Here is a 23,209-nt window from a genome sequence, read left to right as displayed (position 1 = left end):
AGGATATTTAACAGAAAGTAAATCTATTCATACTGAAAAAAAGTAATTCACATGAAGAACGACTGCATACATGACATCAGAAGAAACCAACAAAAACAATTGAACAGTGCTGTCCAAGAAAGTGCTGTGTAGTCACAAGAAAACCAAACCTGTAAAAATCCTTCCTTCCATTATAAATCAAAAGGATAATGAAGGTAGATGTGTGAGAATGATAGTTAAAAAGAATGATGAGTGAAAAGATGGTAAAACAACTCAGTGAATGTGAATGTCAAAATACAATTTCAAAAAGCATGTATATGACATTTAGTATCCTTGAAATCAAACTGTAGATTAAGTCTTCATGTTTCCCAGGGTCTGATTTTAAAATATCTGAGCACCTTCCCACCCTGTAGAGATACTCAAAATGCATATGTTGGTAAATTACAATAAACTGCATCTATTATAGAATTCAGAAGATCATGGTTCTCTTGGAATCTCAGGACTCTTGGAATTTCAGTTATTATTGGATATGATGAAAGCATTAATGTAAAAACAAATCAAAGCCATTAATGGTAAAGACAATATTACACACAGATACAGGCTACTGCAAACACAAACAATCCAGTGTTTGAATGCTGTACTTCCTGGACTTCTTAGGGCTCTGAGAGAATGCATGAACAGCCACAGTCTATGCAGTGAAGGAGTTAAACATCTCAGTGCCTGCACAAAAGAAGATTGCAAATTAATCTGTGGGAAGAAAATGAATATCTGCATATGCAGATGAACAATCCGGTCTATCTTCTCTGTAGTAAACTACACATTATTCTTAATCACTGAATTAAAAACAGGTTTACCTGCACAATAAGACATTAGATGAAAATCACTGTTATTGATCAATTACTAACAGGCTGTATATACATTTACATTGACTTACACTGCTGAAAAAATAAATAAGAAAGGAATGCTTTGGAATGAGGAACATTGAATCAGATGATTGTAATAGCTACTGCTGTGAATACAAAATGGACTTGGTGTGCCAGATGTAGTTTTTTCCCCCATGAATGTATATTTTATGAAATAATGCCAGAGCATCACATTATCTTGCCCTGTAGTGGTTAAGAAGGGGTTGACTAAATGTCTGGCATAATAAAAATGCGCAATGCCAACCTGCGATAGTGTGCAGCCAGGAATTTAAATTATTTGGGCATAATTGGAGTGACTTCATAAGAAGCTGTGATCCAAGGTTTTTAAAACACACCAAACAACAACAACAAAAAAAGCATTTGAATCATAAGAACAAAAATGTATAACTTACTACACCACAAAAAGATTAGCTGGCCACATAAAATATACACCACATACTTGTACTGTAAGAAAAAGATAAACACAGACACGCAGTTCCAGTACACTTAATGTACATGTTGGACAGCAGAGATTGTTTTGGCATTCATCATTCCATGCATAACCTTGAAAAGTCCTTCACTCATTTCTCAGCCTCCCGTTCATCATGGGAATAAGTATGGGAATGTTCAGTTTTGCATCCATTTTCTGTATACCGAGTGCTGTTTTACAAATTAAACACATGTACGGAGCAGCAAATCGATTTTACTGTGTTTCTGTCTTTGCTTGCTTTTGTCTCTTTAGAGGTCTTCAACTTTTTAAACAAACAAATAAAAAATAAAAAAATGACATCTGAAAATCAAGTGATTTCATCATGAGGAAGTGGAGGATTTTGGGGGAAAATGCTATACAACCCTTTTAGAAAAAGAAAATTCCTCAAATTGAAAAAACTGTCTCTGTTCATATCATGTTTAATTATTATAATTTTTTTAGGATTCACATCAGGATGTATGTTTTCCAGCTTCTGGGAAACTGTCTGCCTTCATGAATTTAAATTTTGTGAAAGGCATTCATTGTGAGATGAACTGAAATAATTTATGTGCTTAGGTATTAGAAAGCAGCGCAGTGTTCTTTGAAGATGCTCTGCTCTCTGGCTAAAAGCAACCAGGCACGGTGATTGGAGCACAGAAATATTTAAAAAACTTGATGCTCACAGACTCAGGTTGAATCTGTCACTGTGCATCAGGCTCTGTCTAGTGTTTACATCAAGACAGCTTTTATACTTTTAAGTGAGGCATTTGTTTGTCCAGTTTCCAGAGCTATGAGTCTATAGCAAAATACTTCACAATCCAAACATGTACTTTCACCCCAAATGATCAATTACGCATGCCTTACAGAATAACCTGTTTGAGTGTGATATGATGAGAGGTTATGTAATTCCTGTAAAACATGTTAAGACCGCACGCTTTTCATTGCATGCCAAAAAGGGCCCTTCATACTTGGGAAAAAAAAAAGGCCAACATAAGAAATGCATGCTTGAGAGTCTGCAGGTGCAAATGTAATGCTGGCAAACACACAAGGTTGGATGATCTTGTTCTCATTGCAGTGGCACACATGCCAGTATTGCCTATTTGGACGGTTTGCAGTTGCACGTAGAATTTGGGAATCAACATGGACGACATCCCAGAACGTAATGGCAAATAGCAGAGATTTGAGTCTGAGTCTCATTTGGGAATGCTAAAGCCTATGTATAGGTATACAGGAGAAACCACGAAAGGTTTGCAAAAAGTCTGTGCAAGGGAACAGCTCATGTGGTCAGTAGCAGTGACTGATGTGAGGGGCCACTGAATCAAATGGCAGTGGAAGGCTTGTCATTAGCCATGGCAACCTCAGCGCACAAAGCTACAGAGACCACATAATGAGAGCCGTCATGTCAACATCAGCACACAGGTCAGTCAAGACTTTCTGCCTCAACCTTGGATCAGTGTCATGTACTGACCCTGCATCACTGCTGCCTTTACCAAATAGAGCTGCTGTAAGAGGAGATGGGTATATGTGTCAAATCTAAGCCCCGGCCAAATAATGATCTGCAAGAGAAGCATTTGGGTTGTGCATGTACAATGGCTTTGTGTGGACAGTGCTGTGCTGTGCTGAGCAGGATGTATGCTTGTGCTAATAGTGGGGACACTAGGTTATGGTCACGTATGTTGGCGTACTTGAATTTAATTAACCCTGTGACCCATAACATGTAATATGTCAAATTTCTTGACAAAAACATTTTTTAAAAGGGATGACATTCCAATGATAAGCTGAAGAAGTTTATCTTGAATTCATGGTTATGCTTTTAAAGTATTTCAGTATATATGTATATTCACCCACCACCCAAAAGACCAGATAACTGGACATTGCAGGCAAACTAATCATTAAGCCATCATGTCTTGATCTTTGCCTGCCTGTGGTGATGTAAAATGACCAAATGTTGTATTGCTAGCAGGAGCACAGAAGAAAATTAGTATTTCAGAGGTTTCTATAACAAATCGTGTAGTTGAATACAAATTGAACATTAAAAAAAAACTGACAACGCTTTCACAAAACCCATACATGATGAGTGTAAACGTCTATGTTGCTCTGTAGAACTGCAACAGAAAAAGCTGATGTGTGCATGTGTGTGGGGGGTCATAAGTAACCAGTGATCAATATCCTTTCACACTCGTGGTCACACAGAAACACCATCGTGTATTAACTTCCCTTGTTCCACACAAGTTTATTCATCATTCTATGGTTTTCAGCACTGGACAATTTTAGATGGCTAAGCTTAAGTCTCCTGTGCCGGAACAGTCCAAAGCCATAATAAAGTTTGGCACTACTTCATTGGTGGCAGCTTTGGATTCAAAATAGATTTCTAACCAGCCCAGAATTTCTAGACCCCGAATGGGTGTTCTGCCTCTAGATAACAGTATTTTACTTCACATTTGTGTTTTCATTGTCTTGTCATTATTCCCAATTTCAAGTGACACTTTAGATCAGGGGCTGTGAATTACATATTTAAATGCTTTATAAATCTAAAATATATTAGTATAACATTATCAAACTGATAACCAAGTACCACTGAAATTCATCAATGCATGTCAATAACACACTGTACTTGATTTGAAAAGGCACTTATAGATTAGTTTATACAGAATTTAAAAAGTGACATTTGTAGCCCCTAACGTGTTACCCTTTTATGTACAATAAACTTGATCCATATTTTGAATACAAAATGTGGAATATGTTACAACTAATCTGATAGCACGTGCCTTGACATTGAACATAGCTTACTCAATCTGATTCTAGGTTCTAAAACAGCCCTAACTGAAAAATTCTGAGACACATCTATCATTACAAAGACTAAGCAGCATTGGTTTCTGAGGCCAAGGTTTTATTGAAAAGGTGACTTCTGTGTTTTCAGATCGGCACAACAATGGCAAAAGACTTGAACCTGAAATTGGAAAAGAACAAAAACCCAGGGAAAGGAACACATTTATTTTGTTGGTCCGCCGATGGCAACTTCAAGCTGGTTTCTGACAGCTGCAAGGGTGGTGTGCCTCCAGCTCTTCAAGATTATTAATTAATTGATATCTCGGTTGGCAAATTGAAATCCTCCATCATAATGGCTAATTTTTCTTGTGTCCAACGGATACAACTGCATCTCCCCAAGGAGCAGCCCTACAAAACATCTGGGTTTCCCTGCAACTAAACATTAAAAAACCCGGCGTAGCTGTCCAGGTGCTTTCCGTAGCATATTCTTAAATGTAACTGCAGCTTTCCACTCAGATTATTACTGTTAAGATGAGCATGTCCCTGCTTTCGTTTCCCATTAAGGGTTGTGATTTTCCCTACATTTTACTACAATACCACTCTGTGCAATAGCTTGTAAAGCCAAAGTTAGCCACAATAGAAAATCATGTGAAAAAGTGCAGTTTTGGTGACAGTCCATTTTCCCCATACACAGCTCTGTGGTGAATATATAACATCAAACATGAAGGAACCTAATACACAGAATTATGGTAGTTTGATAACCAAGATACTGTACCAATAATGGCTTTAGCAGTGGCCTCACGATTGAATGACATCATAAAAAAAACATTTATATTTGTTACATATTGAAACAAAAAACAATTGTCAGCCTTTTTTTAGATTTTAGACTGAAGGTTATCACAAAAAACCTGTTTGTCTGTCATTTCTAGAAAATCATCTAGTTGCTGACACTTTTTCCTGTGACAAAGATGATCAAGCATATAAGAGGTTAACACAGGAAACAAAACACTGATCCACATTAAAATTATTTGCCATGTCATACACCATATAATGGTTTGAAAATGATTTGCCTGCAACGAAGTTGAAATCCGTGCCTGAGCAAGAAAATATATTGCTTAGTCTTCTTTAAACCGAGCAGAGAAGGCAATTTTGCTGCCATGCCAATATTTTTAGTTTAAGCTTTATTTTATTACTTACCCCTGACACTTATCCATACTCCATAACAACTAAGGAACTGGATTTAAAAACAGTAAACTCGTTTTTAAGCTTCACTGTGATATATCCTTCTGACATTTCCTGTATTTTCAAATATACAGTTCCTTTCTAAAGATGGTGGTCCATAAGATGCTGCAATGGGTTAAAATATATTTTACCAGCATAAAAAGAGCCATACAAATGTAGATCATCAATAAATTGTCTTTGTGCCACATAAGTCATGCTCAGTCCCATCCTAATATTTTTTTATTTGCAGTGCCCATACAGAATATACTGTGTTACAACATATTCTCATCTCATTCACTCTGTGTCCAGAGTGTCTCACTCCAATAAGCTTTCATTACCGAACTGGCTATAGTGGTATTTACCAAATTTTTGCACAATCCCTTTAAAATACGTGGTTGATATATGGAACTAAAATAGGTTATACAATCACACCTGACTTTAAGTGGCATTTTAAGGGAGAATGGAAAGCCACTCTTGGGATCTCCTGTACATGCTAAAGATGACTTGAGATCCCTTGGAGGCAAAGAAAGAAAACAAAACATTCTCTGCATTTGCAATCTTGATTTTCAGTGGCTCATTATGATTAAAGCTCTACTTCTCATCCATTAATCATAGATGTATAAGTGTTACACATTTTATATGTTTGCATGGTACTCTGTGACACTGTGAAGACCACAGAAGAACAAATGTATTTTCTGTTGCAAACAAAACATGCCAACACAAGGAAATTCATTGCAGCCCCGGAATACATTCATCATTCTAAAGTCAAACAAAGTTGTTCAGGGAGAGCACATTTTGCACCGGATTCTTGTGAAGTCTCTCAGAAAGAAGTTATAACATATAGACAAATGAATGGAGTTTGATTGCTATTTAGTTTAATTGTCAGTAACTGACTAAATTAATCCCAGTACATTTCTTTTCATATTGAAACTGCTTATTGCATTAATAATATATTACATTTTTTTCCCTGCTAAAAGTTATGTGGATTGGTGCCTTTATGTCATTAGTGGTCATATTACAAGCCTAACAAGTCTCTTATAAAAGAAAGAAAAAGAAAAATCAACAAGAAATACTTTGAAAACATGTTATGTAGCACAATGCTTTCTGTCCCTTAATGAAGGAGAAAGTCCCAGGAATTATACAAGTGCCCTAATGCAACAAAGTCCACGGCTTACGTTCCTCTGATGTTTAGATCAACCAACCCAACTGCATCACAGGAAAGATGCTGGAGAAGAGAAACAAACAAAACAGAAACAAAATGAAAACAAATGCTCTGAAACCTGCTTACGGAAGAGCACCTCTTACTGAAGTCAATCTGATTACTTTGCGTTTGATGGGCTTTTCTTTTCTTGCTGCAGAGATCAAAGCTAGAAAATAATTCTCTGGAGACATCCCCCAGTGGAGATCACCCCCGCAGTGATGCAGCACACTGGCAGCCCTGCACTGAGTGAGTGAGGAAGATAAAGAGATACTGAAGCACTTATAGCAGTGTGTATATAGTGTCTTGTACCAGTGCAGGTCATTAGAGGTCTTGCTAGGTTTAGAATGCTTATAGTAAGCTCCCCCGCTCCCCAATGGGAATTTGGTACCTTGGAGCAGTAAGCATTTATAAGGGTAGTATCTCAGCCCAAAGCAAGAGAATAGTCATGGTGTACTCCAGGAGAGCACAGTGGAAGCATGGTATACAGCACAGTGAGAGTAAATTTCCAGTAGTATTACATATAGAGAGAGGGAAAAAAAAAAACATCAACTGTACAAAATTACCTTGGCAATGTATCATGTTATGATTTATATACGGGTCTCTGAGTTTAATTGATACACAATTCTTTTATTTGAATTAGAGCCCTGTTCTATCCCATTCAGTGGCCTTCTTTTGATTCAACAAAACCCTGTAAAGTCTGCACAATGGGCAAGCAGTGGTCACCTCCTCATGCCTGAAATACTGCTACATTTATCGGAAGACAACGTGAATTTGTCAAGAAGACGACACTTTTTTTCTTTTTTTCCATAACCCACTTCTATAATCTGTATTTCAGCTTGTATTACTACAATACTGTTATATATACAGGGTGAGAATCATGGTATTAAATGTCCCAGAGGAATTGTTTTTTGGTTTCCCTCTAACCTGTGTTAGATCTTTCATCAAGATTTTTTTTTTCTTAGCCTCAGTCTATGAAAACAACCAACAACTGGAAAAAAAGTTTAAATAAGAAATAAGAAATAAAATAAAGGTCACTCTGCCATGGTCAGTGTAGCAAACCTAGGTGATATAAATGTCAGTACATCAGTAAGAATGCAGATTTCTCCAGAATTTTATATGCAGGTTTGAGAGCATAATTCCCTGCAAAAAGTTCTGTCACTTTGTCCTGTTTACCATCAGATGCAGTCTCTGTTGCTTTATTTGGCATAGTCAAGAAAAAATGTCCATTTCAAAGAAAAAAACAACAACAACAACAACAACAACAACAACATGGCAGCCTTCTCACACCCTCCCATCGAAGTTCACCAAATATAAAATATTTTTGAGCTGGAATTTCAATAATAAAAAAAATGAACAAAGCAAAACCAACTAAATCAAAACCTAGAGCCCTAAGTCACCTGATTATACTTCAAAATCACAGTTATACTGGAGAATTAAAATAAATAAGGAAAACACAGTGAAGCCTAGAGGAAACAATGTCACATGGGAAGTTCAGTGTGCAGTCCAAGGGATGCAGGAGGGTGTGATTTAACCTCACAAATTTGATGGTAATTTGGACCTGACAGGTTCTAGTTCAGGTGTATAAGCAGTAGAGCCCTTCCTCGGAAGGAAGGCGGGGGAGGCCCCGGGGGTGTGTGTCTGAGGTATGGACCCTGAGGACATTTGCCTGGGGAGAGTCATCCGGCCAGGGATGGAGCTACAGGGTTTTCCCAGGAGAGTGGGAGAAGAGAAGGGGGAAAAGCAAGAGACTGACTCCCTGGAGGAGTGTGGAGAAGCCCGGCTCAAGGCCTGAGCTACCTCCTGTGGCAGGGAGGGATGCGAGGTGGAGATCAGTTTGATTTCTTGCGAGAAGCGGCCTATGGGGGACGCTGTGCCTGCTCGGGACTGGCTCAGGGACTGGGCCGGGCATGAGGTCTGTGGGGTGAGGAGGGAGCTATGGGAACCGGTTGCACTCGATGGGTCACTGTACTGGAAAGTTCTCCCAGTCACAGGGCTCTGGACAGTGGGGCTTGGCACCAGGGGGGTGAAGGAAGGAGAGGCAGTGCCAGAGCCATTCCGGGACAGGGAGGGAAGGCCGGAGCGCTCTTGGTGGAGTTGAGCAATGAAACCCGACTGCAGGCCTCCCAAGCCGTGTTGGGTCAAAGACGAAGGGGAACCCAAGGCTGGCTGGGACAGCTGGTTCAAACTGGACGATGGGGAGCTGGATGGAGGGGTCTGGAAGAGGTTCAGACCACTGGAAGTCCTGCCTCCACCTGCAAATTGCTGTAAGGATCCCACCTGAGGAACCCTGGGGGGTGGCTGCTGCAACTGCCCAAGTAGGGGGCTTGGTGAGTTGGAGGCCAAAGGGCTGAAATTGGCAGCAGCACCACCTGATGCTCCTTGTTGGAAGAGGCCTGATGTGGGCGTGCTACAAGACAAGGGCTGCTGTTGCTGCTGGGGTTGATAAAGTTGAGCAGTGCTGGAGGAAGGCGACCCCGATAGCTGGAACTGGCTGAATGGGAACATGGAAGCACTGCTGGGCCCGGGCTGGGGGGCAAAGCTGGAGGAAGGGTGGTGGCTGGAGCTGGCTGAGCCTGGTTGGTGGGCCTGGAAGGACGCTAGTGAGGGAATGTCTGCCCCTGACGAGTGTAGCTGGGAGGGAGTGCTGGAGGGCGAGCCGCCGGCGGAGGCAGTTGTAGTGGGCACCAGAGGGTGAAACCTCTTCAGGTGGCTCGATTGCTCCCTCAGAGAGCTAAGCACGGAGACTTGAGGACGAAAGAGGGCAGCCGGAAGTCGAGGGTGATGTGTCAGGGCGATTGCAACGGAGGTGGTCGCTGCAGCTGCCTGTAAGGGTGCCTGGATGAGTGGGGTCCAGATGACCGGCGTAGGGCTAGACACGGGAGGTGGAGCGTTCTGCAACAAGTGCGCACAGTGGGCCATATCCCTGTCGTGCTGCACAATCTGCTGGATAATCTCATTCTCCTGGTAGTTGAAAACGCCCGAGTTGAGGTCATGTTGGACCTTGTGCAGCAAAATGGAATTCTTCTTTCCTGCCGAGAATAAAACAAGAACATTATGAGTTATGAAGACGCATATTAAATTATGATTTACCCTCAGCATTAGGGGTGCACAGCAGATGCAATTCCCTATTAAAGTTACTCTGATTATTTTCATGTCAGAACATCCCTTTAACTAGCATTATGACAAGTGTTCTTAGCTTTTGAAAAATGACAGGTGACAGAAAAAAGTTTAAAGACCAAAGTCTTTTCTTTTCCTAGACAAACATAGAAGTGGTTACTTATTTATATCACCAATCCTCTCAATGAAGAAAGGCACTCAGCAGATAGAGAGGTAGAGGTAGAGAGGTTTGGTCAGGGATGCATCAGACTATGTTTTAGTTTTAAAATCCTCAGCCTATACTGAACTCATAAAAGGTCATCAGTTTTGCCTCTGAAACAACAAAAGCCATTTTTCAAACAGGCATCAGAAATCAAAGCCCTCAGTGTTATTATTTCAGCTTAGACACAAGGTTTGGTTTACTAAAAGGGGCAGATAGCAGCAGCCAAAATCTGAAATAATTACTTTATATAGCATATCCTTAATGTGATTATGAAATATGAAAAAGCCCTACTTACCTTGGGACTATAGTACAATACGTTCTCTTCACTACAATGGATTCTAGCCTCCAGGTTATACTTTGAATATTAAAAACACCAGCTATAGTATCTTGCTGAAATCAGCTTGCAAGCTACCTCCAGGCATTGCTTTGATTCCTGCTTCAGAGTTGCCCTCAGAACCTAGACTTTGTGACAACAGTTCACATGTACCTAGATTCATAAGTAAAGGTAACCAACTTGAAACTCCCATAAGCCTAACACTCTTCTAAAACCAAAGTGTCTAGGCAATTGGTGATACATTAACTGCAGACCATTTGCTTGCCAAAACTATTTTTAACAGGGGACCTTAGTACAAAAAAATGAAAACATAGACTACATCAACTGTGAAAGAGAACATATTTGCAATGCTCATTATTGCAGTATATGTTATAAATCCATAGATCACATGCTCAAAACTTGACCTCTGCCTGAACACTTAGATTGAGAGGTTGTAGATTTATTTCTAAATTGTCATTATAAATATGCAGAGGTTTACACTATATGCGTACGTTTCATTTGTAAAGTAATGAAAAAAAAAGGTATTGTTTGAATAAGAATGTCAAGACCAAGCTGTAATTACAGTACCTTTTGCAAATGAGTAAATGTTGATTTTAGAGTCTTGCATTGCATGAGCTGAAACCTTTCTAGGTCTCTTTGTTGACATCTTGTTATACATCTCTGGCTCTAACATACACCCTTTGAAAGTCATTGTGCACCATGCTCCAAACAGATAGAAATGTGGACAACCACACATACATCTGGGAAAAAAAAACTGAACTAAACACACATCTTCCTATCCTCACGTTTTAGAACAACATGATGTAAACGCCAGAGGAAGTGTGCAAAACTGCATTAAAAAAAAAAAAAGAAACTAAGCTGAGGAGATCAAGAGAGAGACGCCAGGTCTGTAGAGCTGGATAGCATCACAACAGAAGGCTCTAATCAGGTCTGGTGGCTGTTTCTGTTGCCAGAAGCAGGTAGAGGGGTAGGGGAGCAGCTGAGTTGTCACTAGAGGGTTAGTCCACAGGGATATCCAGTGGAGAGCTGTGAAGCATTTTTTCTTTTTTTAATCTTTGAATACCTCTGACGTGAACCTCAGCCATGGTCCAATACACTGACTGCTTTCCTGTTAACTGGAACACGGGAAAGAAAATGGAACTCAGATGTGTGGGAGAAATAATTTACTCCACCCCACCTCCAAACTAAAAACTAATTGAATATATTTTTTCTTCCATTCAGGGTTGCCTCAGCTAAATATATCTCTCCTGCGTGAAGTGTAAGAGTTGTAGCAGTGAGACAATTAATTCACAATTGATGGATCAAATTTGGGTTGCTATAGAAGGAAACAAATTATTCTGCATTTAGAAAAAAATACAGAATAGAAAAAAAGAATCAAGAAGAAAGGGAAAGAAAGAAAGAATATTATAATTACATAGCCTAGATTAACTATCGATTTGTTGGAAATTGGATTAAACATCTACAAAGAAAATGTTATACAGGAAATGTTTTGCTGTAATCATACTAAAAACCTTCTCTGCTAGCATTCACAACTGCTCTCCTCCCTGACAAAAGATAAAATGGTGTGCACAAAATCATGCTAGACATCACATTAAACATGCACGGAAATAAACAAATGTAAGAAATACATAACCACGAAAAGCAGCTTATCGAAAATCACTACTTACAATGTTATGGCGCAGTTACTAGTTTATCTGATGACCTGTAGAAGGCTGCAGTTAATTCAGCTAGTGGTAGATCAGATTGCATTGGGTCCATTAAGGATGTAATTAATTAGTCTAGCAGCACCATCTGAATGAATTCATTATACAGGAGGTTTCAAAAAGATGAACCCAATTTAAAGGAGAGGAATTAATACAGAATATATTATTGCAGTCTAGTGCAGTAATACAGTACGTGGCAGCATTGCAAAAACCACTGAGAAGCACAGTGCATTAGTGCAAAATATTGAAGAGCACTGTGGCAAAACTGTAATGCCAAGTCCATGTGATATCCTTTGTCAATGGGGAGCCCTGTCTATGAGTTCACGAAGCTTATCCGATTTTATTATTTTCAAATCTTAAAGCCCATGTTTGTACATATGGTTGTCTTTGGTTAGTAGGGGATGTAGGGCCCTCCAGATTAAGATGATCACCAAGACCCAACCTCCTAGGGCCTTCCAGAAAATAGATTTTGAACTGTGGACTTTTAACAGGATTTAACAGCCAAAAACCTTCACATATTTGTATTCACAGGAACAGGCTAACACATACAAGATAAAAGAGGAGTGCATTGCTTAGCCATTGAAATTCTGATCAATACATTTAAACAATGCACTTTAATGAAAGATTTTTATTAAAGATTTGTATTAAAACAACTAAAAAATAAACCTGCTCATGAGTTTGATGACTACTGAGAGCCAGTACAGCATTGCCTCTTTCTCTGACATACTGCCCTTTCTGTAAATTTAGAAACTAAATGGTTTATTAAAGGCCACGATTCTTATCCCTTGGCACACTATCCCAGCAGAAACAGATGTGCTTTGTGGGCTGTTGATGGATGTTGTGATTTGAGCGACTGCAGCACATCTGTCACTGGTCTCACTGTGGATTCTGTGGCCAGACAGTCCCACTTGATTAGGTGCGGTACTTTCTGAAAATGTTTAATATGGTTAGATGAGGTTAAAGTTTTGTGTTCTCCAGAATACTCTTTTGAAAGTAATCCAACCTCACACCACCTTCTGGTATAACTTTGCAGAGCAGCCAGGTAGAAAACCTTCATTAACTCTTTGTTCAATGCTGAAACCAACACATTTTCTGTCCCTCTCAGGTTTTATATGACCGCAGACGGACACACGTCAGAGTCAAAGATGGCTTTAGCAGGTCTGGCAATTGACATATGCTGATTTGCATTATAATTGTATTCAAATTTTTAACCCATTGAGCATCAGTGACTAGAGGATTTTGTCAAGAATCCTCTCATCCTCTAAAGGTTTGCAATAAAGGACTAAATTAAACAGTTCACGGTATAGGTTGTAAGCTAAAATTCTGTGCTACATATTGACTGGGGTCTGCGTCTTTCAAGGTGTAACATACAAGTGGCCCTGTGGCTGAAATCTATTTTCAGAATAAAGTTAATTGCAATAGGCCCTTATGTGACACACACACACTCCATATACCATGAACACCTCTACATCTTGGAGCATTTAGTATCTTCCTGCTTTGAGCTTTCTTGTCTGATCTGCGGGTGTAACTGTAGTTGGTTTTAGCCCTCTGCTCCTTTGCCTTGTATTTAAGACTTAAGTTTTTCATATCTCGTTTCTACATTTATAAACTAGTACCGGAACTTCCCAACCAGAAAGATTCTTGTGTGCAGCGTTGAGGCTAAGAATGTCCTAAGAACACATTCGGGGATGTTGTATTACAAAACAGGGATTTTACAAAATGATTTTCTTATCTGAACTCAGTACAGAAAGTAGCATATTACAGAAGCTTCTTAAATCACTCCATTCTTTGCTTCTTATCCTGACTTCCACAACACAGCGGAGATTTTCAAAAGTAAATCCTAAGCTTGTGACCTGAGTGCTTTGGTGGTTATAGAGAGTGAAAAGAATTTCAATAATAGGAGGACTCATCTTCATATGAAGGGGAGTGGGGGTGTCTGTTAATCTACAAATGAAAATTTGTGTCCTCAATGTTCCGGACAATTCTAAAGCAGTGTAACAACAAACAGAGTTTCAGCTCTTAAGGCTAACGATTTTCCTGTCTGGTATTTAAAGAATTCCCTCATGCCGAAATAAAACAGACCCGGCAGTAAGCAGTACCACCATGCATCTCAAATAGAATGAAGAAGAGGTAGAGAAAGTACAGCAAGTAAAATGTTATGTCATCTTCTTAGGTGAAAATGTGTTTTTTGTGGTCTTTTTCCAGTCAAAGTGATAAAATAGTATCGCATGAGAAAGAAAAACGAACGGTAGAATTGTGACATTACCAGCCACATGCAACATGGTTATATTCTGTAAACCAGTGTACAGTAGCAACTAAGAAAGATTGTTTTAGGTTTTACTTTATAAGCCAAGTTCATATCATGACCTTTCAGATTTTCCTTGCCCCTTGGAACTAGCTAAAACCGAAGCTGGTATTTGAGTTGAAAAAGCACCACTTCCCCATGTTTGAAATTTCGGAAAACATCCTCACGCAATCAACTCTCAGACCTGTCTCACAGCTGCTCCCATCCTCAGAAAACCCTCATGGTTTTTCAGTTCTTACCAATGCGGTCAAGCCGGTCCAGAGCCACGGTCTCAAAGGCTCTCCTCATCATTGGATATTCCTCCAGGACCTCATTGAAGTTGTCCACAGACAAGGAATAGAGGCGACAGTAGGTATCAGCTCGAACGCTGGCTGTCCTCCTGCCTCGAGTCAGCAAGCAGATTTCTGCAGAAAACAGTTAAGAACTTAAACGAGTGCACACTGAAAACATATTTTAACTTCCCTCCCCTGCAAAAAACTAACAAAAACAAAAATAATCAACAGACAGATTAACCACAAACACATTTCAATCCCAATGGACCATCATTAGCATCGGACTCAATGCAGCTGCAACTTTAAATACTAAGAGGCCATCAGGATCAATTAATCAATTACTTGAAATGTCTGTAATTAACAAATCAAACACATTATTCATCCCATTTCAACAAGCAAATGGATTACGCAAAGACAAGTGAGACTTAAGTAAAATGTCTTGGATAAAAACTCATGAATCCCCCCCCGCTCCCCCCACCCCCAATGACCTACCACATTTTAATTAAATACATTTTAAGCAATAATTTTCCCATCATTCCTATCGCTCAAAATAACACATCAAATAAAAACAATCGAAAACATCACGGCACTGATGATATGAGCCCAGTATTTGTTGCATGGAAGCTCTAAATACCCTTTATCAAAGGCAAATTTCTGGGAGGAAAACTGTAGGTTTAATAGTCAACAAATGCAAGCATTTAAGCATTTAAAAATATGAATTTGCTTTACTCTTCAGCTGAAGCGCTAAATGCAATTTTTCACAGCTTGGAGGTTGCCAGGCCTCATCTGTGAAGTCACATCAGAGCTATAATGCTTAATTTAACAAGCCATAGCATGGGGTGCTGGCACAGGGATGACTACTGTGTTCCACTGTGGACATGGCTGCATGGCACAGTGGAAAATTCTGTTCTGGCTGAGTTACTGTTTACACAGGAGTGGAGCTGCTGTGGATAACCTAAGATAAAGCAGACAGATGAGCTGATTAAGGGTTAAGATCTTCAGGTTGCTGAACAGCTCACAGTTACAGGTACATCCTCTTGGTACCTATTTAGATTTTATTGTGTTTTTATTTGACACCCCATGAACCGCTTCTACACTAAAAAAAAATACTTAATATCACTTTTCTGATAGTAATTATTCTATAAATGAATACAAATCTGTATAATTCTTGTAATGCTGTGGTTCTCGTAATTAGTAATATCTAGTTATTTAACACTCTGCTCTATTCAAGGTGATTTGGATTGTTCAAACATTCACTTAAATAAAATGTTTTGCAATACAAGTGTAAAGACATCCATCCACATTGTGTTTATTAAATACTTAGAGAACAAATAGAGAAAACGATTGCCTGTATTTACTGTACATAAATGTGCCACAATATGTACAGCATTTGGCAGTAAGCAAGTTTGCAAAAGGAACAGTTATGGAATAAGCGTCTAAAATGGTATACATCGCTTTCTTGGTGAAAACTAGTTTTAGAATTTAAAGTGTATTTTGAGAGTTTTGGTTTGTCAATTTTTTTTCCTGTTTTCAACTTGAGCAAGAGCAACCTATTAAACCTCGAAACACAAAGGCAAAAAATAAGCCTTCTACTATATTCGATTTGCTCTTCAATAATATAAGGATCAGTTTTATTGCTGAGCAGGTTCAATCAATACTGCATTATGAGCCACACAGCCGCTAATACATGGTTGTGTCACTTGCTAAAACCAGGCCAAACGAGGCACACTGAGATCTCAGGCTTATCTCGATCACTGTATAACAGAAGCTGATCTAGAGATATTTGATCTTCTAAAGTCGGGATTCTTTTGAAAGATGCGGATTGCTGAAGGGGTCAGTAATTCCTGGATCACCTCCAAAAAAAAGTGATCCTTAATCTTAAGAGAGCCCTGTTTGTTCTGTTTGGTACTATTTATTAGAATCCTTTTAAATTTGAAGGCAGAACATACATTCTGTACAGAAAATACATTGTACAAATTGACACCACACTTATTGGAAGGAACAAACATCACACCATTATGTAATTTACCTCATACCTATGTTTGAACTGTCATATTCATAGATCTATGACTCATATGTTTATGAATCATATACAACATAAATGTATGACATCACAAATAAGCTCCTTTCATAACAATGTCTCCATGTGCAACTCACTGTATTGCATTTGATTTTGTGATTTTTGTAAAAAACACTCTACAATGTCATTGCACAATTCATTTTTGGATCTGTGTGCTGTAGTACTATGCAGTTTGCAGAAGGACCTTTCAGTATGGAATGTGCATCATAAGCAATTTTAATTGCTTCCTTGGTGAAAAGTAATGAAAACATGCACTTTAGGTATTCACAAATAATTAAAAACAGAATGGAACCATGAACATTCAAAAGCTGTGTTTCCCAAAGAGCAAAGGAAAAAAAGAAGACATAAATGTGAGAACTATACTATGTGTTTTACAATGAGGAAATATAATCAGCTGCTATTCAATCAAATTTAGAATAAGCAGCCAGCTGCATGAACTCAGCAGTAACTGAATCAATGCTCAGAAGATAATAAACCAGTACAGCCAGATATATTTAGAGAAAATGAAAATTATGTCACATTATTGAACCATATATTTTTATTTAAGTAACTGGAGTTACTGCAAGAAGTAGTGCTGGCGGGGTGCAGCGAACACTGTCTCTTCTGGCTCAGGAATCTGTGTTTGGGAGCCCAGCCTTAAAATGGGCTACCTGTCCACAGCTGATTCACAAACACCCCAGCTCCCTATGCTGGGGCACTGTGCTCTTGTCAGTTTGGATAGCTGTCTCAGGTGCAGCCTGCAGCAGGGAAAGTGTAGGGGTCTTAACCTTTAAATGTCAGTGCGAGAAGAATTCATTATTAAAACCACTGCATGCACAGATCCCTTCTATCATTTGCATTTAAAGGATGTGTGTGGTCATGGGACGAGCTACATGTTGTCTTTCCTATCTCCCGTGCTGCTGCCTGGGTTACAGTACTGAAGAGCCAGGCTGAATTACAATAGGCAATTCCAAAGTAAAAGGCAGTGAATGGTAATAATAACAACAACATCTTGGCAGTAGCAATGTTGCGGAAACAAGATTGTAAAACACAAAATTGTCATGTAAGTTTAAGGTCACTATGCTCTCATAAAGGGACACTTATTGGTTTCTTATAGTCTCCTCTGTTTTCAGAAGTAGATTAAGCCTGTTACAAGCACCACTGGCAATTCACCAACTAAGACCAAAAGAAAACACTAGAACATTCCAAACTATACAGAAGCACACTAATGGCAAAATATTTCTGATTTAAATGAGCCTTTAATGAAATTTTATTTACAATATATTGACTCCTTCATTAGGACCATGGCTTATTTTGGTTTCATGTGCTATTATGAAAGTAGTGCTGTTAATTAATAATTCAGACACCAGGAAAAACAAAACTGTTAAAGGAATACCTAATTAAGAATCCTTAATAAGCCTGACAAATGACGAGTTAAATTGGAACACAGAGGTACTCAAGGACCAGTGGACCTGATCAATGTGGCCCCTTACACTGTGCTTCATATTCAACATTTCAGAGTCTCCTGCCTTGTAATGTTAAGCCTGCAGACAAGGAGAAGCCAAACAAGCAGAGGATTACCCATATATTCTCAGGGCACCATCTTAGTGCTGATGCACTTGCAAACTCAATATGCAGTCAGTAAGTCAGGGCTGACATCAAGCAGCTTCTCAAAGTAATGGTTTGCAAAGTCAGCGCTGATTCAGGGCTTGGTTCAAGGCAGCAATACGGTATCAGCATAATGGAGGCTCTACTGCAAAACAACTTTCAAAACCCCGTGCTGAATTACAAAATAAGGAGCCTTCATCCTATCTTGCTTGTGTCATTAAGACCATATAGATCTGGAGAGCCAATGGTTACACTATTTTTCAAGCACTTGCCAGTCTATGTGCAGTGAAAGACGTACTTCCAATTTTCAGTCATTCAGCAACCAACCTAATGTCCAAATGCTGCTAATGCTTCCCTCCTGACTTTAATAATATCTTATGCACCAAGTGGATACAAAACATAAAAGATGTGAAAGATATATGTTCTTAGAGAGCTGTGGGATCATATTTACAGAAAACAAACAAAAAAGACAAAAAACAAAACATGATAAACAACAATTTGGTCTGTACCTCAGAAAGCCTGAGAGTCTACTTTACTTTATTCTTAGTCCATATAGAGCAGTCACTCTAAATCTATTCTACAATGGCTTTACACTCCACCAGACATCCATCTCATTCCGTAAAATAACAACAGAACCCATATGGAACAAATATATATTTATAATATATAGTAGAAAATTGTGATCCTGCCATTTGCCATAAAATCAGACCCTATCTGGTATATTTACAATGATATAGGATGTATTTTGAATATATTATGGTCTATAATCCACATATTTGTTTTCTATGCCAAAAATATATGGTGACTTTCTACAATTTATATTTTCAGCATATACAATAAATATATGGATTACAGAGTAAAATATATTTAAAATAGATCCCATTTATTTTAGACATAGAAAAAAGGGTCAGTGTTTGATGTATAAAAATATAATTATCACACTTTTCTACCATGTATTATAAATATATATTGGTTCTGTATGGGAAAGTATAGAGATCCTCCACCACTAACCCTTCTTTAATTTTTTTCCAGGAGCACCAGAGGAGGCACAAAATGTTTTTGCGTAAAGGAATGGAAAGATACAATTAGAGCCCCTGCTCCAGCTGCTGTGAGGATGGAATTTAGGGAGGAAAATGGAGAACAGAGATTTTGTTGGGGCTTATACAGGGGTGTCTTCTTTCTCATTAAAAATAAAAAAGTAAACTCCATTCAAATCTCAGATCTCAGAGAATCCCTTTTTCCATTACCTTAATTATAAAACCATGTGTTCTCATTAAATTGCTGATTATTTATTTATTTATTTATTTATTTATTTATGCAATTTACACAAAGCCCATTCTCACAGCTACAAAAAAAGGGGGCAAGACAGCCAACCTTAGCTGATTTTATGGTAACAACCTATTGATGCAGCATCAAGCTGCTTTTTGAAGAATCCTGGTGAAATAGTATCTGAAGCATGGCTTCCTAATTTGTTCTGTGTACACACAACTTTCTGTTACTTGATGTGAAATATGCCATTTTTAGTTATCATTAGTGTTCATTCTTTTTTTAATGGACTCCTGCAGACAAGGAAACAGGTACGTGCATTCTGAACACTTTTGACATTTGAGTTCCATCAGACAATGTTCTGACTTGAATAATATTTAATATCACTGAATCAAACATGAATGCTGGGAGGTAAAATGAAACTTGGGGATAATGTCTGCAGGACTTAAGGTGTATAAATTAGCGTTTTGTCAAATCTACTTGGAATGCTGGTCTGCTGTCTCTGAAGGATTGTTCTATCTCCTTCTGGGAGAATTTTCTATGCTGTGCATCATATATTTAGAATAAAAGTGAATAAAAAAACAAAAAAAACAGCAGTACATGTTTCCTACCTGGAAAGAGGATAACTGCCTAATGGATCCTTTCTTTATGTTTCTCAATTTACATGTGCTTTTGATTGTGTTCAAACATAATACAGGATGAAAATGGCTTGATAAATAAGAGGGGGCTCATTTTCTTGTTTCTGACAGTTGCAGAAATTAATTTCATGAATGGCTAACTCATGTTTGGTAAAGAATTCCCCAAGGCTATGTTTCTTTTTGATTTATTATTTATTTTTGAAATACCAGGAATAGCTACTGGATAACACAAATTAAAGCTTAAAGCCTTCCACATGTAAAGTGCTGGAAAATATTTGTAGATTTATGTAAGCGCACCATTTCAATTTCACAGCTTTTACCAATGTAAGTTTTGGTGGTGGAGAGGGGGAATATGAAAAAATGAAGCTAAATCAGACCACATTAACAATGGCCCATTCTTCTCCCAGGCAAAAATCAAACGAGGACACAGCTTGTTGTGCAAAACGCAGATTAGTCCATGCAATGTTCAAAATGGGCTGCCTGCATCTTTCCATTGTCTCCTAAGGAGAGGGCAGGGAGGCTGTCCAGGGCAGAGATCCAATATACTGTGGACTGAAAAAATAGGCCCTGTTCTGTTTCAATGTCTTTTGTGGTACATAAATACCATTTCAATCCTTTATTTCTGGGAAAACAGGCAAGATTACAGAGATTTTAAGCTACCTGGAAAGCAAATCTTTGGAATTTCTAAACAATTTTGGAGCAATTCAGATTGTTTTAGTTTACAGACTTATCTTGAGATGCAGCGTAACAGTTTCCATCCCCCATTATTCAGGGACATATTATAATAAGGCAGTACAGTAGCAGTTGTTTTTTATCAGCTAATTATTTTTGAGGCTCCATTTTACTGGAGTTGCTCAATTGATAGCCTGACTCCAGACCTGGTAGTTAGGTTTGTGGAATCCACCCTTGAATTTCTCAACTCCTTGCTCATACAAGCAAAAAGCGACGTGAAATACCCTGAATAATCCTTTATTGTGGGAAAGGAAACACTGAACCGAGGGCTAAGTTGACACACTGTCGCTCACATGATATTTGTCCCAGACGAGACCCCTTACCTCCGAAGTATGAGCCATCTGAAAGCTTGGTTTCTTTGTTGCCCTTTGTGAGTACGCTCACCACCCCATGCTGGATGAAATACATCTTCTTGCCGATGGTCCCTTCCCGGATGATGTAATCTCCCGGCTGGAACACCTCGAATCTCAGCTTTGTCAGCATCGACGTGACGAAGTTTGGATCTGCATTTGCGAACAGAGGCATTGACGCCACCAGCTTCCGACAGTTGAAGTTGATGATTTCCTACAAAGAGTTATAAACAAAGGCTTTCTGGTTAATATGGGTACATTATGTCTCTTCAGTATAATCATCAGTAAAACTTGTCAACATTTCACTTACATTCACAATATGATATTATTATTGTTCTTTAGTCTTATCTTAATCGCAGCTAGGCCAGTGCTGTTGAAATTCATTATCAGGCATGGTGCTGCTGAGAAACTCTATGACCTGATTATAATGTAAGTGCTGCAAGAAACCACACAAAGTTTTCTTGCCACTTCTGGATTAAATAAAACCAAAAAAATGATCAATTTATACTACAGTACAGAGCATCAAGACATGATTAAAAAAACACTTTCCAAACAAAATGTGCCATTATGGAAATTTGAATAACAAGCAGAACAGTATGTATGATTAGAGCCCTGTTATCTGCATTGCACATAACACTGATCCAGGCTGTAGCTCAGCACAGAACTCATGAAACATCTGGTGCAGAATAAAGGGCCTTCCAGAGCAAACCCCAAACGCGGGCGAACCCTACCTCTCGCAGAGGCTCGCTAAGCTCTCCCAGAATGCTCTCCTCATCAAACATCTTGCCCTGGTAACGATGTTCGTAGTAGTCATGGATACGCTGACGCATGTCAGCTGGTAGTTTATGGAAGGACATATACTGCTCCACTTGCTTGTACTGAAAACAACAGAGGAAAGGGACATTAATAATTACATGTCATTCATATTACCATGTAGATGATTATTATTAATAGACAGTCACAATTTATTCCCAAATCAAGAGCAGACTCCAAATTAAACAATACTTTTTCAGGAACAGTGGTGGGAATTTATTTTCAACCCTCTACTCCTTTAGGTCAAATATGCCAACAACAAGTTAGTATAATGTCATCCATTAAGAGTTTTGCCTTTGAGGTAATTTAATTAGTTTACTCTGTTTTATTTTAATTTATTTATGTAAGTAGTTACCATTCATCACTCAAACTCATTAAGAACAGTCCAAAGCAGATGTGTTCTATTTTCTGCCTCCTCTGCCTTCACCTCCAAGTTTACCTTGTATAGTTAAAAATGTGTCCTTCTGTAGCACCTGTCTTGACAACTAGACTTCAGTCTATTTTATTTTTTTATCTTCATTAGATTTTTATCCCAATTTCAAGTTCATGCATTCCCACCCATGAAAAAAAACCTACTCCTGCAAATCACAATGTCTTCTGATGGTGATTCCAGCTAAGCTCTGAACGACGAAATCAGACCAATTATGTGATGAAATGTACACGTTCAATTTATTTCTTTCCTAATTGACCATTAAATACAACCTTCAAAACCAACAGGAGTTAGGCTCTCCAGGCTCCTAGTTTAAAGGGAGGAAAAAGCCAAGGAGCTAAATTTGATGAGGTAACTGAGATCTCCTCTCTGAAATAGAATATGAATCATTATAATATTAGGGCTTATTTTCTTGTCTCTTCTAAGGTCTAAAAGCCTCCTATATCTATATGCCTGTGAGGACAGATCAGAATTCTGAAGAAAAGTCCATTAGTTATGCAATTCACCACTTGCCCATGGAAGACACCATATTAAATGAAGATGTACTCTGTCAAATGAACCATTCATCTAATGTTATAACCTGAAACCAGTGGAAGGCAACCATTTCAGTTAACAGTTAGTTAGCAATCCTGTATATGTGTGGAATATTGTTTGCTGGAGGCACTGTCCACTTTACAACAGATACTCTATCTCAAGTACTGTGATGATATTTTCTGATTGGCTGGGGCACTGGAATAATTACAGCATGTCATATATGTAATAGTAGTAAATGTAGTAAACATTAATTTAAAACATATGTATAATTCTAAATAAAACTAGTGCACATTCACCTATTTTTA

The 23,209-nt window shown here is 38.5% G+C and overlaps 1 protein-coding gene across 1 annotated transcript in view; it reads right to left on the bottom strand.

Moving 5' to 3' along the window:
• Positions 1-6,193: 6,193 nt before the first annotated feature.
• hcn4 (hyperpolarization activated cyclic nucleotide-gated potassium channel 4) overlaps positions 6,194-23,209 on the bottom strand; it is an 84,464-nt gene continuing 67,448 nt past the window's right edge. Inside the window, exons 5-8 of the mRNA XM_066701906.1 lie at positions 21,859-22,005; positions 21,101-21,341; positions 14,442-14,606; positions 6,194-9,570 (exon numbers count right to left, since the gene is read on the bottom strand). Coding sequence (XP_066558003.1) covers positions 8,075-9,570; positions 14,442-14,606; positions 21,101-21,341; positions 21,859-22,005 — 2,049 coding nt within the window. The 3' untranslated portion in view covers positions 6,194-8,074. The remainder of the gene's footprint in view (positions 9,571-14,441; positions 14,607-21,100; positions 21,342-21,858; positions 22,006-23,209) is intronic.

Source organism: Amia ocellicauda, chromosome 4 (genome assembly GCF_036373705.1).
Source record: "Amia ocellicauda isolate fAmiCal2 chromosome 4, fAmiCal2.hap1, whole genome shotgun sequence".
NCBI classification, from domain to species: Eukaryota; Metazoa; Chordata; class Actinopteri; order Amiiformes; family Amiidae; genus Amia; species Amia ocellicauda.
Note: the sequence above shows the minus strand (reverse complement) of the source record. Positions and strands in the feature narration are given on the sequence as shown.